At 34.4% G+C, this 25,317-nt stretch overlaps 1 protein-coding gene across 2 annotated transcripts in view; it reads right to left on the bottom strand.

Moving 5' to 3' along the window:
* The window catches only part of CSMD3 (CUB and Sushi multiple domains 3), a 1,186,187-nt gene that overhangs the window by 649,926 nt on the left and 510,944 nt on the right, over positions 1-25,317 (bottom strand). For both annotated transcript variants that reach the window (XM_082364543.1, XM_082364544.1), the window contains one exon: positions 20,024-20,148. In XM_082364543.1, coding sequence (XP_082220669.1) covers positions 20,024-20,148 — 125 coding nt within the window. The remainder of the gene's footprint in view (positions 1-20,023; positions 20,149-25,317) is intronic.

The raw sequence follows: 25,317 nt of genomic DNA, 5'->3' as shown, positions 1-25,317 counted from the left end.
ATGAAATAGACTTTAAAACAAAGACTGTAAGGAGACAACTAAGGACATTACATAATGATCAAAAGATCAATCCAACAGAAGATAAATCAACTGAAAATATATAGGCACACAGCATAGGCACACCTAAATGCATAAAGCAAATATTAACAAACATAAAGGAAGAAATTGATAGTAACACAATAATAGTAGGGAACTTTAACACCACACTTAGATCAACCAAAAAAAAAAAAAATCAATAAGGAAACACTGGCCTTAAATGACACATTAAATCAGGCAGACTTCGTAGGTATATATAGAACAGTCCATTGAATGCGATGAAATATGAAAGAATACACATTCTTTTAAGTGCACATGGAATATTTTCCAAGATAGGTCACGTGCTAGGCCACAAAAAAGCTTCAACAAATTTAAAAATATTAAAATTATATCAAGCATTTTTTTCATCCACTTCTGTATGAGACAAATCAGCTAGAAGAAATAAAATTGCAAAAATCACAAACACATGGGGGCTAAACAATATGCTACTAAACAAAAATGGGTCACTGAAGAAATCAAAGAGGAAGTAAAAAAAAGTACCCGGAGAGAAGTGCAAATGGAAACACAATGATCCAAAATTTATGGGATGCAGCAAAAGCAGTTCTAAGAAGGAAGATTATAGTGATACAAGCCTACCTCAGGAAATAAGAAAAATCTCAAATAAATGATCTAACCTTACATCTAAAGGAACTAGAAAAAGGAGAACAAACAAAACCCAAAGTTAGTAGAAGAAAAGAAATAATAAAGATCAGAGCATTTAGAGAAGACTCTAACAAAGCAATCTAGAGATTTAATGCAATCTCTATCGAAATACCCATAACATTTTTCACAGAGGAAGAACAAATAAGCCTAAAATTCATCTGGAACAACAAAAGATCCCAAATTGCCAAAGCAATCTTGATAAAAAAGAACAAAACTGGAGGTAGTATTCTCCCAGACTATACTACAAAGCTACAGTAATCAAAACAGCATGGTACTAGCACAAAAACAGACACATATATCAATGGAACAGAATAGATAACCCAGAAATAAACCCACGCACCTATAGTCAATTAATCTACAACAAAGGAGGCAAGAATATACAATGGAGAAAAGACAGTCTCTTCAACAAGTGATGTTGGGAAAAAAAATGGACAGCTACATGCAAAAGAATCAAACCAGACTACTTTCTCACACCATATACAAAAACAAATTCAAAATGGATTAAAGACTTCAATGTAAGACCAAAGAAAATCTGAAAAGAAAACATAGGCAGTAAGCTCTTTAACAACAGTCTTGAGCGATATCTTTTTGGATATGTCCCCTTAGGCAAGGGAGACAAAAGCGAAAAATAAACAAATGGGACTACATCAACTAAAAAACTTTTGCACAGCAAAGGAAACTACCAACGGAAGAAGATGACAACCTATTGAATGAGAGAAGATATTTGCAGATTATATATCTGATAAGATGTTGATACTAAAAATATATAAAGAACTCATACAACTCAACATTAAAAAATTAGACAATCTGATTAAAAAATGGACAGAGGCCAGAAATAAACCCATACACCTATAGTAAATTAATCTATGACAAAGGAGGCAAGAATATACAATGGAGAAAGACAGTCTCTTCAACAAGTGGTGCTGGGAAAACTGGACAGCCACATGTTAAACAATGAGATTAGAACATTCCCTCAAACCATACACAAAAATAAACTCAAAATGTTTTAAACACCCAAATGTAACACCTGAAACCATAAACTCCTAGAAGAGAACAAGGTGGAACACTCTTTGACACAAATCATAGCATTATTTCGTGGATATGTCTCCTAATGCAAAATAAATAAAAGCAAAAATAAACAAATGGGACCTAATTAAACTTAAACACTTTTGCACAGCAAAGGAAACCACTGACAAAATGAAAAGAAAACCTACAGAATAGGAGAAAATATTTGCAAATGATGTAACCAACAAGGGGTTAATACACAAAATATACAAATAGCTCATATAACTCAATATCAAAACCAAACCAAACAACTCAATCAAAAAAATGGGCAGAAGACCTGAACAGATACTTCTCCAAAGAAGATATACAGATGGTTAACAGACAAATAGCAAATGTTGGTGAGGATGTGGAGAAAAGGGAACTCTTGTAAACTGTTGGTGGGAATGTAAATTAGTGCAGCCACTATGGAAAACAGTATGGAGATTCCTAAAATAGAACTACCATAAGTGGATCCAGCAATCCCACTCCTGGGTATATATTCAGAACAAAAAACACTAATTCAAAATAATACATGCAAACCAATGTTTGTAACAGCACTATTTACAACAGCCAAGACATGGAAGTAACCCAAGTGACCATCAACAGATGACTGCATTAAAAAGAAATGCACACATACACACACAATGAAATGTTACTCAGCCATAAAATGAATGAAATACTGCCATGTGCAGCAACATGAATGGACCTAGAGGATATTATGCTTAGTGAAATAAGTCAGACAGAGAAAGATAAACACCAAACAATATCAATTGTATGTGGAATCTAAAAAATAATACAGCTGAATGTATATGCAAAACAGAAACAGACCCACAGATATATAAAAAAACTTGTGGTTACCAAAGAGGAGAGGGAAGGGAGGAGGAACTAATTAGGGGTATGGGATTAACAGATACAAACTACTATATATAAAATAGATAAGCAATGAGGACATACTGTAAAGCACAGGGAATTATACCCATTACATTGTAATAACCTATCATGGAGTATAATCTACAAAAATACTGAATCACTATGCTGTACACCTGAAACTAACATATAATATTGTAAATTAACTATACTTCAGTAAAAAAAAAAATGCCCAGAGGAACTGAATAGACATTTTTCAAAGAAGACATAGAGATGGCCAACAGACGCATGAAGATGCTCAAACATCACTGATCACTAGGGAAATGCATAACAAAACAACAAGGTGATACCTCCTCACACCTCTCAGAATGGTTATCATCTAAAAGACAGCAAATAACAAGCATTGACAAGGATGTTGAGAAAACGGGACCTATGTGCACTGTTCGTGGGATTGTAAATTGGTGCAGCCACTATGGAATTCAATATGAATGTTTCTCAAAATATTAAAAACAGTATTGCCATATAATCAAGCGATTTCACCTCTGAGAATTTTCCTGAAGAAAACGAAAACACCAAAAAAGAACCAAAAGATATGTGGACTCCAACATTCACTGTAACATTACTTACAATTGCAAGATATAAAAGCAACCTAAGTGCCCATTGATAGATGAATGGATAAAGAAAATGTGGTATGTAGATATACAATGGAATATTACTCAGCCATAAAAAATGAAATATTGCCATTTGAGACATGTCTGGATCTGGACGCTGTTATGCTTTGTGAAATAAGTCAGACAGAGAAAGACAAATACCACAGGATCTCACTTATTTGTGAAATCTAAAAATGAAACAAACAAACAAAACAAAATGAAAACAGACATAGACACACAGGCGAATTGAGAGGTCGCTAGAAGGGAAGGGGTTAGGGAAGAGAGTAAAATAGGTGAAGAGGATTAAGTGATATAAACTTCCAGTTACATAATAAATTAGTCACAGGGATATAATATATAGCATAAGGGATATAGTCAATAATATTGTAACAACTTTGTATTGGAACAGATGGTTACTAGAGTTATACTTACGATCATTCCATAATAAATGCAAATGTTACATCATTATGTAGTATACCTGAAACTAACATAATATTGCATATCAATTATATTTAAATTAAAAAATTAACAATTAAAACCAAAACAATTAATTAAAAAAAAGTCACCAAGAGTAAATCTTAAGCATTCTCTCCCACTCCACACACGAGTTAATTATGTGCATTAATGGATGTGTTAATTATTTTGATCTTGATAATCATTCCACATGTATATGCATATCAAATCATGACACTACTTTAAATATATACAATTATATTTGTTAATTATTTCTCAATAAATTTGGAAAAAAGAAGATACCAGTCAAAAAATAAAAAAAGAGTAACTGCAAATATTTGATACAAAAATTATAAAAATTTGGCTCTGCAACCAAATTGCTTAGTAAAAAATATTGAGTTTGACAATATATTTGCATATGTGCAAATTTTATTTACCCTTTTAATGCTCTACCCAAAATATATATCCAACATTTCTTGCCTTAAACTGCGTAGTTGTTTTAGTCCTGGCTGTAACCACATTTGAATTCTTTTCCTGGTTGTTTTCTTTTTCTCCCAAAAGGAGAAGGAGCAGATTTTTGAAGTTTAAAGATGGATGGATTGGTTCTTAGCTCAAGATATGTCCCTGTCCCTCTGTGTTGCAGATCTTTGACTTTCAAGCAATTCCTATCCTGGGAAATGGGCTCAACTGTTCAATCTCATAGTATAAATCCAGTGTGCTAGTCCCCACAGATGATGGCAAACATCAGTAACAAAAACACTGTCATGAGGATGTATTACATACCACATATTATATGAGGAACTTTACCTCTTTTATAGCATTTAATAATTTAAAACAAAACAACAAACCACAGCAACTATGAGATAAATATTACTTTTGAGAACTATAGCTCAGACAGTGGACTCAGAGCCTGAAGACATGGATTCAAATTCTGACTCTATTGTTTACTATCAATTTGGTTACAGTGAATCGTTGAATCTCTCTGTGCCTCAGTTTCCTCATTTTTAAGAGGGAAACAATAATATAGTATCTCATAGGTTTGTTGAGAGGATGAAATGAATTGAGATACTTAAAGGTTTTCTAACATACAGTAAGCTCTGTATTAGTGTTAGTTACTCTATTATTATTACTATTTGAATTTTACAAAGAATGTAGGTGAAATTAGATAATTTAAATTACTCACCCAAGTTTATCTGAATCACAGCAGCTAGATGCCAAAGTCTAATTTCTTTTCTAATATGCTATAAATACTGGTTGTAATTTTGCCAATTTTGGTTTATTTTTAAGGTAAAATTATAATAGAATATTATTGAGAAAATATATTCAGATCAGTCACTGTAGCTCTTTTTATTTGCACACATGAACATATTTTAATAGAAACACTATTATACCATTACTTAGGCATATTTATGTCATTTTTTCATGTTTGAATACATGAAAATATTTCTTATTCATATATATGCCATTTATACCAATACTCTGACACACTTTTTTAATCTCTTGATCCTTGAAACTAAAGCTTATAAATACGCAATGCGTAATTCCACATTTTCAGCGTATTATTTTTATGGTATGGATAGTGCATTTAATAAAATTTTAAAGATCATGAGGCCTGCAAAGGATGGACAGTTGATTACCTAGTAAACTGATAAAATTCTTTATGTAGAAAAATAGCCTACATGATCCAAGAACTCAGCATGAATTTCCTACAGCATGCAGACCATCACCAAAAAAGAAAACAGTAATAATAAAATCACATTTATTTACTTCATAAATCAATTCAAACAGTTACTGTTCTACCTGGTAATACAATCCTGTTAGTCAGTGAAAAATGTGTTCATAATGCACTCCTGGGTGGGAAGCTGTGTGACATTTTCACCTCTATTTTAAGTTACAGTAAATTTTCTCAGCAACTACTATTTCCCCCTCTGTGCATATATAACCACAGAACAGAAAAAATCCAAACCAAACAAAACAACAAGAATAAAAACATAAAACTGAAGCCAAGCCAAACCAAATAAAAACAAAACTATGAATCTTGTGAAGAAATTGACCTCAATGTCTATTCACTAGAAACATATCAGTGATTTCACCATTCCCTGGAGATTAGCATAAACAGTGCCCATGAGGGTTAGAGAAATAATCAGTATTCCCTTTGGAACTGGGGCCATACACAGAGCCAGGGAGGAATGAAACAGAGGTGTTTGCTATCCTTGAGTTTCCTGTTAGGTTATTCTCTAGAGATATAAATTTCTGAATATTCCTCAAGTATGGATAATCTAATTATATGACCCCCCAAGCCAAAGGTCAAGTAGGGATTGATTGGGACTATCTGACATAGGCTGAAAGCCAAAAAAGTGCCAAAAGGGGCCCACAAAATTACATTTTAGAATATGTTTTCCAGAAACTATGCCTCACACAAGGGCTTATGTGTGAGAGGTTTAACTGATAATACGGTCCCAGGGAGCAGAAACAGGACAGAAATAAGAAGCCAAGACAAGGACATACTATTAGGCTACCAATATGAATAACTGGTATTTGAAACTTCTGATAAAACTTGTAAAACGCCTCTCACAACAGCAGAGGAAACTGGAGAAGAAAGGGGGATGTACTTATTCATTTGATCGCATATTCCTTCTAGGTCAAGATTGACTCATAAAGCATTAGCTTCTCTACAATTTCTGGAAGCATCTGTGTAAAGGTCAAGCTAGTTCACAGACTTCCTGACCCATGTGTCAGAGAGGCCACAGGTTAGGAAGTAAGATGCAGAAGGAGAGGCCTGATCATGTTCACCTGCACAAATTTTAAGTGTCACCACGGCAGTAACTGGAATAAGAGATAAAAAGGATTTATAGAGTGTACAGAGGTTTTGGACACATTTCCTCCCTCATTAAAATCATAATATTAAGACAACCAATTAACAAAAATTAATTTTACTGAATATTTTTAGAAAGTCAAATCATTTAGGAAACGGCTTGTTTTAAAACTGAAAGCATATCGCTAGTTGGCATTATTGTATTGTCTAATGGGAAAAGAGAAGGTTAAAAGCACTCTGGGTTTCTCTCCAAAACTTTCCTCTCTGTGCCCCTACATTTTTCACATTTTCCTTCTAATTCTTATCATTGAAATGCCAGGAAAATCCCCTGCCCTATTTCTGTCCCAAATGATAGATTTACAGAAAGCAATGAGATCCCATCATTACCCTGTTGATATTCAGCTGTGCCATTCACTTCCTTTGGACTCAGATGGAGCTGAGCCTCTATGCTCCCTTCAGCAGCCAAGTCCAGAATAGAGATGAGCTGGCATACTTCCAAATCATTAAAGACAGAGAGATCTGGCTGGTATGCTTGAGAAACACCAAGGGAAATGAAAAGAGGAAGTTTGGGCTTTCTCAAATGAGGTGACACACAGACCTGCCTAGTGTTAGTCAATTTCTATATCTCAATCTGCCCAAGCATTTCCAGGCAGCACCTATGAAAATGAACGCCTTTTGTCTTCTCTCATTTAACTTGAATCTTCAATGAGTCAATGTTTGCCCAGGAAATCTTCAAACTGACTTATGAGCAGGTGAACATAACTTGTGTGTTGGTTATGTTGGTCCTGTGAAAAAAAACGTGAAATTCCTCAAAAGAAAAAAAAACATATATCTAAAGTATTAATTATAAAGTCTCTATCAACTCCTTTTTAAAAAAGTAATTTAAACTAGAATATCCAAGTGAGCTGTGATCTTACTGACTCTACCCCTTCACTTCCCACCTCTAGACAGTCTTGTAAGAGGATATATTTAAAGACAGATCCTCAGAACCGAAATCCTTATAATTGGCCTCGAGTGTTTCCCACGTAAGACTGCTATCTTCTAATATGCCATGACACGCCACCAGATCATCACTGCTGAGAAAACGGAGAAGAAAGTTGCCTTCAGGATGTATTTATAAGCATATAATATATGTGAAATGAGTATAGCTTTAAAAAACACACACAAAAAGCAATTGTCGATGTATAAATGCACAATTTTTAATGTCATAGAAGTATACTGTAGTCAGTTTTGTCACTAATGATTTATTTCCCATTAAAGTTCATGAGAGAAATAAAACATTAATGACATTCTTCCCATCAAAAAGAAAAACAATGCGTCATGACATTAGCATTTTACCATGTGTTTAAGTTGCCATTATCTAAGATAGATGACAGTTCTTTCAATGATTTTAGAGGCGATGATAATCTCTTTGCTATAAGTCTCTGGCACAGAGAGTAAAAAAAAAACTTGCAATAAGAAAAGCTATTTCAGAAACATGAGGTAACGTTACTTTTTTCTCCACTCTGTAATAGACATAGTTTCATCACGATGCCAGAAAAAATGCCAAGTTAAATTCTTTTTCGTTAAATGATTTCACATTGTAGGATACTCAGGATTAAACCCACAATACTGCAGGAGGCTCCTGAAATCAAGATGGTACTCGATTTCCTCAAATACCTGGAATTTCTACATATTAACTTTTTGAAATCTACGTCCTCTTCAAACTTTTGTTTTCCATTTTTTAAAAAAGCATATACTAAAGCATGAAAAATTCAGTTTCATTATTATGTGATCTTCATAGATGCCCAATAAGTATTTGCTGAAAGGTAATATCTGAATTATATATCTTGTTTTCCCATCTAATGTCTTATTTAATAGGTGTGCTTATTTTGGGAGGAGGGCAGTGGAAAGAAGGAGTTAGAAAAGATATAGTATAAAAGAAGCACTCAGTTAATGCATTGTTGCTCAGGATTTCCAAGAACTAAGGATGCTACATTATCTTATTATTTATATTTATATTATATATAAGAAGAGTCATTTAATTTAAATTATTGCTGTTAAAAGCACACACACATATATATGCACGTATGCATGTATGTGTATACATTTACATATACACATATCATGGCCTTTAACATCCACAATATTCCAAAAAGGAGAACAGGAAAAGTATGATTTTCCCATTTTTACCTCAGGGAACTTGGTTCCAAAACCATACAAGAGACCTCCTTGGACTTCTAACTTCCGATCCAATAGTCCTTCCTTTACTCTTGCTACTCAAAGTGTGATCTGCGGAGCAGCAGCATCAACATCACCTGGAAGCCTGCTCGGAACACAGGTTGCAGGCTCTAGGCCAGACCTATTGAGTCACAATCTGCCTTTACTAAGCTCAAGTGATTACTCTGAATATCCAAGCTTGAGAAGCACTTCCTTCTGCCACAGAGCCTCCTTCACACAAAGCCACCCATCAATTCAGATATTGATGGGAAACATTCCTTACCACATTTTATATCTAGTGAGATAAAATCTCACTAGATTTTATCATCTGAGAGAAGGAATACTATAACAGGATGATGTTTCTTGGTGATATCTCTAGCAGTGTGGCCATTATTCAAATGCTATGAAGCTTATACAGAGGAGATTCTCCTTTTCCAGGTGTCAGGTTCAATTTAGGCTGAGTGTACCCTGTTTACCGTGGTTCTGCTCTCTTTCCAACTGAAGCAAAAACTAAAAGGACTAGGTGCATACAGTCAAAGTAAATAGGGTTTCAAGACTACTAAAATTCTGGTATTATGCCTCAAAATTGATGTATGCACAACTATATGAAATGGGTTTAATTATTTCTGTTTTACACATCAGGAGGCTTATAATTTGTCTGATAGCGGGTGGAGTGGGAAATCAAATCTATTTCCATCTGATGCCAAAAGTCCGTCCTCTTAACCAAAAGGTTACCCTAACTTCCTAAATTAAGGTGAGCCATTGCTCACATGTATGCGTGTGTGTGCGTGTGTGTGTGTGTTATTGTTTTGGGGAAATGTGGGGAGATGAGGTTATGTACACTCCAAAAGTCTTATGATCTTTATTCATGTAGTACTGCAGATGTTTATTAAATATGAATTGATAGTATATGCATCAATTTTTATTTCTTCTTGTCAATTATTAGTATTTGAAATCCATTTCTCTGTATATATTTTTCCCATTAATTTTATAGTATTTATATTATTAAGTATCCCCCTCCTTTACCATGATTCATTTGAATATATTATTTTATCTTGGTGTAGTTGAGTGAGTATAGTCACAGGCTAGGACTGTTTTCAAATATTTGCTGATAGGTAAAAATATAATTACTGTTATGGACATATAAAAGAAAAGGCGGTTCTATTACTTCAGTACTGCATATTTCGATAATTCTAGAGAAGATGATGGGACCCTAATAAGACACTGAATGTTAATTAGTTTCATTTTCTCATTCTGTAAAATAGGGGTGATTATGCCTTGTTGATAATGATTTTATTGCGACATCAAAAGAATGAATAATTTTACTGTCACTCAATAGAAAAAAAACAGTTTTTTTTTTCTTTTACCAGGTAGACACTGAAAACTTAATGTATATATTATGAGAAAGTGCATTATGGAAATATCAATAACCTAACGTCAGCACTTTTGTACTTGTTGTTTGCACTGCTTGGGCTACTGTTTCCTCAGATGACATATATTTTTTCCTCCCTCAATTCAGGACACTTCTTAAACGGCAACTCAGAGAGGACTTTTCTGACCATTGCATGCAAAACAGCAGGCTATAATTCTCTCAGTTTTTCTTCAAAATATTTGTCCTGCAATTATTCTCTATATCTGTATTTGTTATTATGGGTCTCCTGCCCTGGAATATGAGTTCTACAAGAATAGGAACTTTGGTTGCTTTATTAACCATTCTATCTTCAGAGCCCAGAACAGTGGCTTGCAAATAGCAGATTCATAGCAAATGTTTGTTGAATAAATGAATGAGTGAACCAAGTCTATGTACAGCCATAGGCAAGGAATTAATAATAATGACACTACTACTACTACTTGTATCAGCTAATGTTCTTAACTATGTACCAGGAATTACATGCTTGTATCAGCAAATTCTCACAACAACCTGTGGGAGTAGATATCATTATCCCCATTTTCCAGATGAAGAAATTAAAATTTAGACTAGACTAGATTAAGTCATTGATTGTCAACCTTGGTTGTACATTAGATTTATCTGGTAACCCTTTAAAAATACTGGTACTTACGTTTCAACTTCAGAGTTCTGATTTAAGTGCAATCTCCACACTAAAGCAATTAAATTAAAATCTCTAGGAGTAGGTGCAGGGAATCAGTATTTGTTTTAAAGTTCCCATGTGACTCTAAAGTATAGCCATCATTGAGAACCTTTCATTGGCTTCAATAAATTAACTGAATTCCCCCAGGTCACATGGTTAGGAAGTAGTCAAACCCAGTTTCTCTGACTTCTACCCAATGCTTCCTCTATATTTTACACATCTACTAAAGTAGAATATATGGTATTTTAGCACCTTGCCACCTGCAATATTGCTAACTGTGACTTTGAGACAATATGGTTATATATCACATATATCTATAATAGCACAATTTTAAAGATTGTGATATTCTTACAATCAGTTTAGTTGCCTTAAGTGAAAAGAACAAACAAAACAAAACAAAACAAAAAAACAGAGAGCACTTATTGCTCCCTATTCCTCTGCACTGTATAGGTGGCTTTATGGAGTAACATACAGAGAGAGAATCTCTATATCCTTTCAATATAGATGAAAGACCAGGCCCTTAAAACTGTTCCTTTAAAGACAATAACAGTGTTAAAAAGAGCAGAAATGTGTTACAAAAGCACTGTGCTATAACTTGATAAAACCAAATATGGAAGACTTCCTGTACTGGATACATTACATTTCAAGCCAAGTCTGAAAACTTAAAAAAAACAGAAAAAAAATGAGATAGGGTCTCCATAATATAAAATTTGGATCGATTGAAAAAAAAAAAACATGATTTCAAAAGTTTTTACCTATGTTTTTAAGTTCCAAGAGATCATAACATCTCCAAGTGTGACAATGCTTTTAAATATGATAGCCTCAACAGTGAGAGATTTGTTTTGTGTGAGCATGGCTTTTAGCCAGATTTATAGATCTAGATAGCACCACAGCACTGCATTACATAGTGATAAATAACACAGGCTCTGAAGTGAGGAAGACTGGGGTTTGAAATTCAGTCCTTCTACTTTTTAGCTGCAAGGTTAAGCACTCTAAACCTCTCTGAGACTCATCTGTTTTCTCATCAATCAAGAGGGAATTAAATTTACCACCACCATGACAGATTAGTATGAGGATAAAGGAGCTAGTACAGAGAGAAATATTAGTATAGCACCTGATTCATATTAAATATTCAATATTTGCTTGCTATTCTTAGAATCATCACATGTGGTACTTTCCAGAATGAAAAAGGATTTGGATATATTGGATGAATTCAAGTAGAATAGAAATAGAAGGTTCTCACATATATCTGTGGAGACATCCCCCCATATGCCTAAATGGAATCATTTATTTGTTAACTATTTTCATATTTTTCTAAAAATTTTTGAGATAGGCAAGATGTGTGGAATGTATTTCTGAACAATTGTTGGAAGGACACCATAGAAATGCAAACTTTCTAATTGTTTAGGTAGTTTTAAATTTTAAATGATAACACATAAATGCCTCACTATTCATATCTATCAAATAACATGAAATGTCATTTTATCATTCAAATATGCTCATTGTTAGAGCCCAGTAAAATTTATTTGCTTATCAAAATTATATAATAAATATCAAAGTACTGTTTTTAGAAAAAAAATGACCATCAAGACAAAGGAATGTATGATAAATATCCATATTTAGACCATCTATCTACTTCACCATATGTCACTCTATTAATTGCTAATATCATCCTTATTATGCATCATCTCATCTGTAACATTATTCCATGAAAGTAAGAAGGCATCAATAACAACTACAGGAAAATACCTGCTATATGTGTTTCTGGTTGATAAATTTCAGCAGGCTCTTTCTGGTTTGCTCTTGAGCAAAATTTCCTAATTGTCTTTGCACAACAGGAAGTCTTCGACCAGGGCAACTTCCTCTGATTACAGTCAGCACACTACTATCTTCTTAAACTGTTTATTTTAATTAATTAAATCTCCCTACAATATTTATTCAAAATGTTTATTTAGCAACTATTATGTGCACAATAACATGGGCATAATGGTCACTGGGCTAAACATTGTGAAGAAGAATAAAATATGAGTAGGGGCTTATAACACCTGTAAAAGAACTTTGAAAACTATAAGAATAAATAAATACTGTTTAATGAGGGTCATAGCTCTTAGTTTGGCCAGCAATTATCTATCATATAAACTGTATACTCATTTTTTACTTTGTATACGAAGAAAAGAATTGAGCTTCATTATGATCCTTCTGTTTAATTAAAGGCAATATATAAATAGACACATTGGTAACTGTCTTCTTGGCAACAGCCAAAATAGACCTATTGAAAATTCAAGCATTTTACAAGTGTTGATTATTTTGTTCTTTCTGAGGTGGTTTTGGTTGAAGGAGCAAGTCTACTGCCCATGAAATGATTAGGAACCACTAACAAAAAGAACAGATTTAAATGCTAAATTGTGTGGTAAAGACAGTAAATGTGAAATAATGTTAAAGAAGTGGGGGTAAAGGATCACTGAAACAGAAAAGAATTTTTCGAGGAGACGAAAGTTGAGTAAGAATTTGAAAAGTGGGCAGAATGTGGTTAATAGGTATGTTTTCATTTAGGATAAGTCAGACATATACAAAAATCAGGGCTGTGATTCTGTTCAGTACTGAGATGCTGGTATATACATTTGGTAAGAGTTAGAGAAACAACTGGGTGGAGATAAATCATGAATGATTTTGGCAATCAGATGAGTTAACAATTATTAGCAGCAGCACCACAACCAGCAGCACCTCTATCCATATAAATGCTAGTGTTTCAGCCCATATACTAAACGCTTTTATATGGATTACCTCATTCCATCCTCATACAAATCCTTAACTCCCTATGAAGTAGGCACTGATATATAATAACACTCCTTTTACAGATAAGAAATTTGCTAATTATAAAGACGGCAGATTACTTAAGTAGAAGATCAGGAATTTAAACTGGCATAGTCTGATACCTGAATTCATATTCTTGTCTATTTCATTTCACTGGTTTACAGTATGAAATTAAGAAACAACATGGGGCCTTTGAACATTCTTCAGGTAAAATAAGAGTGAGATTTTGATGGGAGTAGAATGTCAGCAATATGTGTGATAAATTGTAGTCCAAATGAAAAGAAATTAGACAGATGCAGTACTGGAACTACAGAATGGTGACAGTGGTAGTGGCGGTTTAGCAGTACTCCCAGAGACACTTCAAAGGAGGAATGACATAACTAAATAGATTCCTGGACCCAATTCCAACGTGTCTTGGGGGGGGGCTGGAGCCTCCCCCACAACACCAAGCAATTCTTGGTGTTGGACACCAGGCTGGTGTCCTACAAGTCAACTCAATTCTGACACTATCTACCTACCTGGAGGTAGCATCAGATTCCACAGGTTAGGATTCAGTCTATAGGACTGCCCCCAACCCCCGTCCCCCTCCACTTTAGATGCCAGTCTCAAGTCAGGTTGTTGTCTATGCTACTGACCAATCGGTTACAAACTGGAGGTTCCCACAACCTTCTCCTTGGACTTCAGATGCCAGTCGCAAGACCATGTTTGTTACTTGTACTTCTGATTGGCTATAAATCAGAGATTCCAAAGACCATACCCTTTTGGGGTTTGATTAATTTGCTAGAGCAGCTCACAGAACTCAGAGAAACATTTTACTTACTAGATTACTAATTTATTATAAAAAGATATAACTCAGGAACAGCTAGACAGAATAAATGCACAAGGCAAGGCATGGGGAGAGGGCTTGGAACTTTCATACCCTCTCCAGGCACACTACTCTCCTCAAATCTCCAAGTGTTCACCAACTCAGAAGTTCTCTGAACCCTATCCTTTTGGGGATTTATGGGGGCTTCATTACATATGCATGATTAACTAAATCACTGGCTATAGATGATTGATTTAATCTTCAGCCCCTCTCTTTTCCCCAGAGGTCAGGGGGTGGGGCTCAAAGTTCCTCTGTTGAAATAGAAAATAATCTCCAAGTTCTGCCCTTATGTTACTTCCTCCATCTCAATGCCTGACCATCTCCAAACATGGAAATAATCTTCCTCATCTGAATTTTGCAGAGGATTGTACCTCTCTTGTAAACAAAACAGTCTACTATGTATTACTTAGTTTTGTATTTATACCTTGTAAATCAATACAAAATAATAAAAACCATTACATACTATGGATCTCATATAGTGTTTAATCTAGCATACCTACTAATATTCATTAATGCTTGTGGAATCCAAAATAAGTCAATCAGTATGTTAATAAGTGAATAAACAAATAACTGGATGACTGATGATTACCCCACTTTCCAAAATTTTTGCTTTTCTTTGGCCTTCTTTTCTAAGATTTTTTTTTTTTTTTGATGTGTACTATTTTGAAAGTCTTTATTGAATTTGTGACAATATTGCTTCTGTTTTATGTTTTGGTTTTTCAGCCACCAGACATGTGGGATCTTAGCTCCCCCAACCAGGGATTGAACCCACACCCCTTGCACTGGAAGGCAAAGTCTTAACCACTGGACCGCCAGGGAAGTCTCTGGCCTTCTTTTCTAATCTTGCCTTAATCACCTCTTCCATTACTCCCATGAATGGCTCATGCCATTGTGCCTTAACAGACAGAAACATTCGTTTCTTGGGGCCAGCTAAATAAATACTGACTGAAAATTAGTCAAAAAAATTTTTGTCCAATCTATCAAGATTCACTTTCTTAAATGTTTCCTAGTTAACAAATTATCAATTCTCAAATAAATGCTGCTTCTTTGAACAACATGAACGTCTGAAACTTTCTATATACCATTCATGTGCATAAATCTGCTTATTTGCATAAGCTCTAGCTTTGGGATATCTATTGCATTTCCAACAAAGGAATAATTGTATCCGTAATGGTAAACTGTCAAATATCTCATATAAAAAACCCATTTAGGGAAAAAAAATTATTGTCTGAGTTTGTGTAAAATCCATTAATATTAATTTCTGAATTGTTCTTTTTCTTTTAATTTATAATTTGCTGTTTGTGTGAACTTTCAGTCCCTTAAAAATCACCATTTCTTGATTGTTCAACCATGCAGTACATAGACAGCAGCTATATTAATGACCTCTCAAAGGTGCAGTGCACTGATACTGCTATTTATGCTGCTGTCTAGAAAAAAGCATATTTATTCTGTCCAAGCACCCATGAGACATGAAAACTATTCTTTGTTCAGACTCACAGTGGATAGTCACTTTAAAACTTCAATTACAATTTCAGCATTTTACCTCCATTACTGTTTCCAACACCACAGCCAGTAATTTCTACTAGCAAATTTTTATAAACCACACACACATGTGCCCTGCATGCAATGAGCAAAGAAATTTGTGTATAAATGATTAATATCTGCAGAGATAAGATAAAATAATAATATATGAATCTTGAACATTAAAATTTTATACCTCCCAACTAATGACTGATGACCATTGAATGAAATATATATGCATATCTCTCTCTCTATATATGTATATGTTTACATATACGTATTTTAATCATCTATCTTAGAATCAAAGAAAATAATCATACAGTAATATTCAACAAATATTTCTTGAGACTTGTCAACACAGAGCTGTTCTTTGTGCTACAGGGTTTATGAAAAATAACAAAATAATATAACATTAGTTTTGCCTTTGAACAATTTACAATCATAATAAATATGATTCATTCTTTTTATTGAAATGAGAGTCTTGAATGAAAAAAGATGGTTTATAGCCTCAATCTCATTTTATGTAAACCTTAAATTCCATGATCTGGCTATAACTTCTCTTTTTATGTGAGACTTTGTTTCTGCATTAATCTCCTTTTCTTGACTCTATCCTCTATCTTCCCATTCTCTCTTGCCATAAAAAATGCACACATATAATTTATGTAAAACTGAAGCAGGATATGTGGATGCCACCATTTTGAAGCCATGATTTTCAATTTTGTCCCTTATATCTATAATTTGTCTTGAGTGGAGGATATCATAAGAAATCAACTTTAAACAGTTTACTGTTCTATTCATTGCCCGGACATTGATGAGAGTAACTCCCACGATATTTATTACTCAGTGTCCACTTTATAAAAAACAATGCAAGATATTTCATATCTTAAAGCCAGGAAAAAGTTTGCTTTTGTTGTGTCATTGTCATATTTCATAGACAATGGTTTTCGTGTAAACTTATGTTTTTTAAATTTGTTTGGCAGCTGTCATATTTAACATGTAAGCCATTCTTAAAAGTTTTTTTACTTAAAACTTAAAAGCTTTTGCACAACAAAGGAAAACATAAACAAAACAAAAAGACAACCTACAGAATGGGAGACGATATTTGCAAATGATGCAACCGACAAGGGATTAATCTCCAAAATATACAAACAGCTCATACAGCTCAATATCAAAAAAACAAACAACCCAATCAAAAAATGGGCAGAACTAAATAGACATTTCTCCAAAGAAGACATACAGATGGCCAACAGGCACATGAAAAGAAGCTCAACATCACTAATTATTAGAGAAATGTAAATCAAAACTACAATGAGGTATCACCTCACACCGGTCAGAATGGAAAAAGGAACCCTCCTACACTGTTGGTGGGGATGTAAACTGGTGCAGCCACTGCGGAGAACAGTATGGCATTTCCTTAAAAAATTAAAAGTTGCCATATGAACCTGCAATTCCACTCCTGGGCATATATCAGGAGAAGAACATAATTTGAAAAGATACATGCAACCCAATGTTCAGAGCAGCGCTATTTACAATAGCCAAGACGTGGAAGCAACCTAGGTGTCTATCGACAGATGAATGGATAAAGAAGATGATATGCAATGGAATATTACTCAGCCATAAAAGGAATGAAATAATGCCATTTGCAGGACCATGGATGAACCTAGAGATTTTCATACTAAGTAAATCAGACAAAGACAAATATCATATGATATCACTTATATGTGGAATCTAAAAAAAAGGATACAAATGATCTTATTTACAAAACAGACTCACAGACATAGAAAGCAAACTTATGGTTACCATAAGGGGAGAGGGAGAGAGAGAAAACTTAGGAGTTTGGGATTAAAATATACATACTACTATATATAAGATAGATATCCAACAAGGACCTACTGTATTGAACAGGAATCTATACTCAATATCTTGTTAACAATGAATAATAGAAGATAATGTAAAAAATAATATATATTTATATATTTATATGCATAACTGAATCACTTTACAACTGAAAGTAAAACAACATTGTAAATCAGCTATATTTCAATAAAAATTTTTTAAAAAGTTTTTTACCAACTTGTACATAAGCTTTTGTTTAGGATCATGTAACTGTTTTACCTTATTTTCTCATTATCCCTATTTCACTGTTTTGTTTTTTTTTTAATGCTATTGCACTATATGGCATTTTGTAAACCTTTTTTTCTTCAATTGTGACTATGAATTTTATTTTATTTTTTAACATCTTTATTGGAGTATAACTACTTTACAATTTTGTGTTAGTTTCTGCTGTATAACAAAGTGAATCAGCTATATGTATACATATATCCCCATATGCCCTCCTTCTTGAGCCTCTCTCCCACCCTCTAGGGTCATCACAAAGCATCGAGGTGATCTCCCTGTTCAATGCAGCAGCTGCCCACTAGCCATCTTTTTGACATTTGGTAGTGTATATATGTCAATGCTACTCTCTCACTTCGTCCCAGCTTCCCCTTCCCCCACTGTGTCCTCAAGTCCGTTCTCTACATCTGCATCTTTATTCCTGCCCTGCCACTTAGGTTCATCAGTACCGTTTTCTGTAAGTCTTTGATAATGAGAAAGGTAATGAATAAACATCTACCTGTGACATGAAAGCTTTACTTGAACCTGAGAAAAATCTCGGCTCTCTGTTCTTCTTACTCTGGGTTGCCATTGTCAAGTGAGTGGAATATACCTATTTGCTGCCATTTTCTTATTTTCTATTCCTTCTTTAATGCTCTGAAATCTTGCTTCTCTCCCCAAACTATGAATAGTCTTTCTTAAGGGCTTTGTCATTTTACAGACATTTGAGCTTGGGTGAGTGACTGGATCTCTCTGTGTCTTACAATACTCATTTCTAAAATGGAGATAATAATGCCTCCATTGGTTTGTTTTGAGGATTTAAATGAGTCAAAGTATATGTAGTAGTTAGCACAATGCCTGACACATACTAAGTGCCTACAAAATTAAGCCTATGATAAAATCTCCTCCACAATTCCATTATTTTCAGTTTTTTTATACTTATTAACAGGGTAACATTTTTCTAGTCTCATATAGAGTTGAATATCAACTTTGACTCCTTCTTGTCACTTTCTCCTTCCATATCCAACTAGTTGTCAAATACTTTGTCTTTTTCCCTTTATGAGAGCTCTCAAATCTATCCCTTCTCTATTCACCAGAATCTGTCTGAGAGGACTATACAGAGTGTGGCAACTCAGTGAAAATGTTCCCTGAGGGAGATGAAGAGCTAACGGAATTTTGAGTACTAAGACACTGAAATATGCAGATATGTCATTATTAAAAATAACAACAACAACAGCAACAAACAAGCAACAAGAGAGCCAGTAAGCCAGAGTGAGGTGTTCATTCTCAAATATAGCTACATAAAGTTTAGAATAAAGAGGCCTCATTTAATTTATATGAAAATATTTAATTTGTAGGAAGGTGGTGGAAGTAAATCTTATCTGCAATTACTGGTAATATGAAAAGCCAGAGCACTCAATGATTTGTCTTAGATTAAATTAACTAATTATAGAACAAGTGCTCCACCTCCACTGGCACCAACATCACTACTATTGGACACATAAGCAATTCAAATGGCAAATCATACAAGTGGAGGTGCAATTATGGTTTAAAAAAATTTATATGCACATCAATGACTATACATGGTAATTCATGATTTAAAAAAAAAGGCCAACAAAGTTACCACTGCCCTGTATTATATATTTTAAGGTTCCAATTTGTTGCTATATGATTATTAGATTGGGAACTCCTTGGGAATCTGACACAGTGGTTTGCATATTACAGATTTTCAATAAATATTCTTAAATACATGAGCTAAGTGTTTCCTGCATTACAGCTCAAAGTTTCAATTGAAATTTATACTCAGTGGAATGAAGTTCAAACTATTAAAATGTGTTAAGAGAGCATTTTTATTTTAAAGACTTTTCTTTACCTTTACATACAGGCCTGTGATCACTCCAAGCAGCAAAGACTTCAGCTATCCGTTGACAGGTGATGCTCTTAGCACCCTGCAGGACATAATCTTCATCACAAGAGAACTGCACAGTTGATCCAAGGCTAAAATTGAGCAAAGGATTAAAAAACAGTATTAGAAGAATATAACATAATGGTTAGGCTCCGGTTCTACTGGCAATATCCAATAGGTCAAAAATGTTCCACAGTGACAAAAAAGATTGTTCTTTTTAGAAACCAAAATATGAAAATATGACTTGTACAAATATATAATAAAAATCACAAACAAGAATCTACTATAAATCAATAACATGCAGGTATTCGTAGGAATTGCAAAAAGCTCTCATCAAGTTTAATTATCTTGTTATTAGTTGTAGAAGCCAAGGTTAAATAATTGACTAAACTTCCCATCTTAAGTAGGTGGTAAATGTGAAGCAAAAAGTGGACTTTCTGACTTGAATCCCAGTGCTTGTGTTCATACCACATTATAGTACTTCTCTAGCAGGTATTTATATGTGTATTTACTTGGACACGTGTATGTCCATCCACAGACACACATATACAGTTAGGGCTGCAAAATTGTGCTGATTGTTTTTTAGATAAACTTCACCCACCATTTCTTATTTAACTTATTGCAATTTGGATTTTGCTTCCCTTTCCACTGAAAGAGAAGTTACTAAAATTATCATTTTTTAAAAATCCTAATTGCTAAGGGTAATGGATCTTTTTTTCTGAAATTAAAAAAAAAAACTGACCATGCATTTTTTTCCCCTAAAATCCTTAAACAGTAACTCACCAGTAAAAAGAAAAAAAATTCTATTTTCTTAATGTTGCATAAAAAGCCTTCCAGCAGTTAAGTCCCTGCCAGTTTCTCCATCTCATCTCTAATGCAATGCCACATGTCATCAGCACCTCTAGCAGCTGACAGTTTTTGTGCATGCCATGCTGTTTTCTGTCTGCACTGTTCTCCCTGCCACCTCTGCCTGGAGAACATTACCTGCACCCTCTCACTCAGCCAGTGCCTGAACAGCTCCTGTTCAGCTTCCTGAACTTGTCATGCAGGGGGACTGCATCATCACATTTGTGTTGTTAAAAGATATCTCTGGAACAGTATGGTGGACAGTGTAAAAGGAAGATTAATTAGAGAAAGGGAGGCCAGTAAAACAATAAATCAAGTAGTTTAGGTCAAGGGTCAAGGGTTGGCAACTATGTCTGTCCTGCAGGCTAAATCTGGTCTACTGCCTGTTTTTTTATACAGTCTAGGGGCTAAAAATGGTCTTTACTCTTTCAAACATGTGAAACAAATATCACAAAAAGAATAATATTCAATGAAATGTAAAAATTTATTAAATTCAGATTTCAATGTCCATAAATAAAGTTTTATTGGGACACAGCCACACTCCTTCATTGACACATTGTCTATGGCTATTTTCATGCTACAATGTCAGAGCTGAGTAGCTGCAATGGAGACTCTTTGGCTTACAAAGTATAAAATATTTACTATCTAAACGTTTATAGAAAAAGCTAGCTAACCTCTGGTCTAGGCTAAAGATGACAAAAGACCTGAACTAAGAGGCAGAATAGCAAAGAAAAGAAAGTTTTAGTATAGGTAAAAATCTCTAGGTGTTAGGATCTACTTTCCTCTGGAGCCATTTTTTCCCTCTCATTCTTTCTTTTTAAAAAGTGGTTTTATTTTAAATATAAAACACATTCAGAAAAGAGTACAAAACAAGATGCAGAGATCAGTGAATTATCATGAATTAAACACCCCTATAACCAAGTAACAGACCATGTTATTAGCCTGAGCAGCCTTCCAAGTTTACCTAATGGTCAATTCTCTGCCTTTCTTACTTCATCGTCTCAGTAAATGGAAACACTATCCTAGATGAAGGCTAAAAATCTCAGAGTCATTCCTGACTCTTTTTCTTCTTACTTTTCACATTCACCCCATTGAGCAGCTCCTGTGAGCAATACTTTCAAAATCAAGAACCTAGCTTTCTCACCCTTACAGTGATCTGAGCCTCCATAATTTCTCATTTATGTTAATGACAATAGTCCTCTTTGCTGTGTTATAGGTTGCCTGTTCCTGTTCTTGACTCTCTGCAATCCATTTTCAATAGTGTACATGGCAATCTTTCTAGAAGTTAGCTCAAATTGTGCCTTTCTTTTGTGTCAAATCTTCTAATACTTCCCCATTTCACTCTGAGTAAAGGCAATGACCTTACAGATGGTCTATGTCATCTTCCCACGTTAAGTTTCATAACTCATTTATTACCATTTTCTCTCTCAATCTCTGTTCTTTAGCCACACTGGCTTCCTTGCTCTGGCTTGAAATTATTAAGCATAAACTTGCCTCAGGATCTTTACATTTGCTCTTATGTCAGTTTGGAAAATTATTCCTCTAGGAGTCCATATCTGTCATAGTCTCACTTCTGGTTTTCATTCATTGTATCTATAAGGTCCTCCTTGACTATTCTCTACAAAACAGCTAATCCTAATCCATAATCTTCTTCCATGTTGTTTCCTATACACTATCTGATGCACTGTCTACTTATTGTGTCACTCATCTCACCAGAAAAACTTCACACACTTATGTATTTTGTTTTTCCAAACTGTCAAACATATCCTAGTATACAGTAAATTGTTAAATACATATTTTTTGAGAGCAAGCACATGCTTTTATTGTACATATAATAAAGTGAAATGTGTATTTTAATGCAGATTTATTGTCTAAAATGGCCAAGTCCAGAGATATCATATCCCTATAATTGGACAAAACTATTCTTGGGTAAGATACTCTCTCAGGGCTATTTAAATTGCTTACAATTCACGTGTACTAAACTCCTACATCTGACACATTTGTTGTGTTCCAGAAAGTAATGTGATTAGAGCACACAAATGAAGAGGACAGGGGTATGAAATTAAGTTAAGGAAGAAGGAAGAGATTGAGGGCAGATCATTTATAAATTTGTACACCATAGTAAGAATTTTAACTTTTACTCTGAGAGAATTGGGCAGTTATTATAGGACTGTGAACCCAAGGAATGACATTATGTTATTTTATGTTATAAAGTGATATCATCTGCTAGTTGAAGAATAAACTTAAAGAAGGAAAAGGCAGAAGCAGGGAGTTTGATAACAAGCTGTTGCAGTAATCATAGCTCTCAGGGAGATGATGCGATGGTGATCTGTACTAGGGAGTTAGTGGTTAGACACTCACGATGGTAAAACATTAAAAAAGAGACCTTAGTATAAAATCTGGCCCACAGAAGCCTGGTCCATAGAACTTAATGAACTAATGATTCCATCAAGGGAATTTATCACAGATGATTATAATATTCTAGTTTAACCAGGCTCTTCTTACTAAAGGTAATAAATTGCATTTTGTTTAAGTAACAAGTGTTTAAGCTTGTTTCTTTTGATTATAGAAAACTATAGACAGGCAATTTGTAATAATCACCTAAGTGCTTTGCTACTACATCTATACCAAAAACTGGCAGCAATGGTCTCTGAAGTTTATACCTTTCCCACCCTCCCCAAAAGATTAACAATCCCAACAACTTTTTCTCCAATTAATACACTGGGGAAAGTAATTTACAGTTGCCGTTAACAGTTTAAACTGCAGAGTCAGGTCTTTCAAATACTAACTCTTCCCTTTTCCAGCTTTATGGCCTTGCGAAAATAACAATCTCTCTAAGCCTCAGCTTTCTCATCAGTCATGATTATGAAATGAAATATTATTTATAAAGTATACCATGGCAAACACATATAGGACACTCAATTATTTCTCTCAGTCATACAAATAGTTGTGAAAGCCATTAATTTATTCCCCACTATTGAAGGAAAGACTCTTTTTGGGCATCTGCAAGCACCTTCATCCAGGATCACAGCTACACTTTAACATATTCTAGACCAAATATATAAAAGTACAAAACAACACAAAGAAAGCAGAAATCAATAAAATAAGCAGTCTCTTCAGCAGAATCCAAGGTCAATAATATCCAGGAAATGAGTATTTTTAACAAACACACCATGTTTTCATTTTATGAATGCTTTAATATTTGAGTAGAAATTAAAGAAAACTTATAACTAAGTTTCATTAAGACTATGTATTTCTAGGAAAGTGTGCAGTAATTACTGAAGTGACAATAAAGGAATACACGCTCTACCCACTGTAATTACTTTGTCACCACTGAAGAGACATCTGTCCTGCCTAGCTGAATAAAACCTTCTGGTTTAGTAGGCTATTCAATCTGATAGAACATTTCAAAATAAATGATTGAACACATTTAATTTTTTTTATTGGAGTATAGTTGCTTTATGATGCTGTGTTAGTTTCTGCTGTACAGCAAAGTGAATCAGTTATACATATACATATATCCCCTCCTTTTTGGATTTCCTTCCCATTTAGGTCACCACAGAGCACTGAGTAGAATTCCCTGTGCTATACAGTAGGTTCTCTTAGTTATATGTTTTATACATAGTATATGTCAATCTCAATTTCCCAATTCATCCCACCAATCCTTTCCCCCCTCAGGGTCCATACGTTTGTTCTTTATGTCTGTGTCTCTATTTCTGCTTTCAAATAGGTTCATCTGCACCATTTTTCTAGATTCCAAATATATGCATTAATATACGATGTTTGTTGTTCTTTTTCTGACATACTTCACACTGTATAACAGTCTCGAGGTCCATTCACATCTCTGCAAAAGGTACAATTTTGTTCCTTCTTATGGCTGAGTAATATTCCATTGTATATATGTGCCATATCTTCTTTATCCATTCATCCGATGATGGACACTCAGGTTGCTTCCATGTCCTGGCTGTTGTAAATAGAGATGCAATGAACACTGTGGTACATGACTCTTTGAATTATGGTTTGCTCAGGGTATATGCCCAGTAATGGGATTGCTGGGTCCTATGGTAGTTCTATTTATAGTTTTTTGAGGAAGCTCCATACGGTTCTCCATAGTGGTTGTAACAATTTACATTCCCAACAACAGTGCAAGAGGGTTCCCTTTTCTCCACACCCTCTCCAACATATATTGTTTGTAGATTTTTTGATGATGGCCATTCTGACCGGTGTGAGGTGATACCTCATTGTAGTTTTGATTTGCATTTCTCTAATGATTAGTGGTGTTGAGCATCCTTTCAAGTGTTTGTTGGCAATCTGTATATCTTCTTTGGAGAAATGTCTATTTAGGTCTTCTGCCCATGTTTGGATTGGGTTGTTTGTCTTTTTTGATTTTGAGTAGCATGAGATGCCTGTATATT

This window comes from Balaenoptera borealis (assembly GCF_965194805.1).
Source record: "Balaenoptera borealis genome assembly, chromosome: 17".
In the NCBI taxonomy this organism is placed as follows: Eukaryota; Metazoa; Chordata; class Mammalia; order Artiodactyla; family Balaenopteridae; genus Balaenoptera; species Balaenoptera borealis.
The sequence above is the reverse complement of the archived record's forward strand: the minus strand, read 5'-3'. Positions and strand labels throughout refer to the sequence as shown.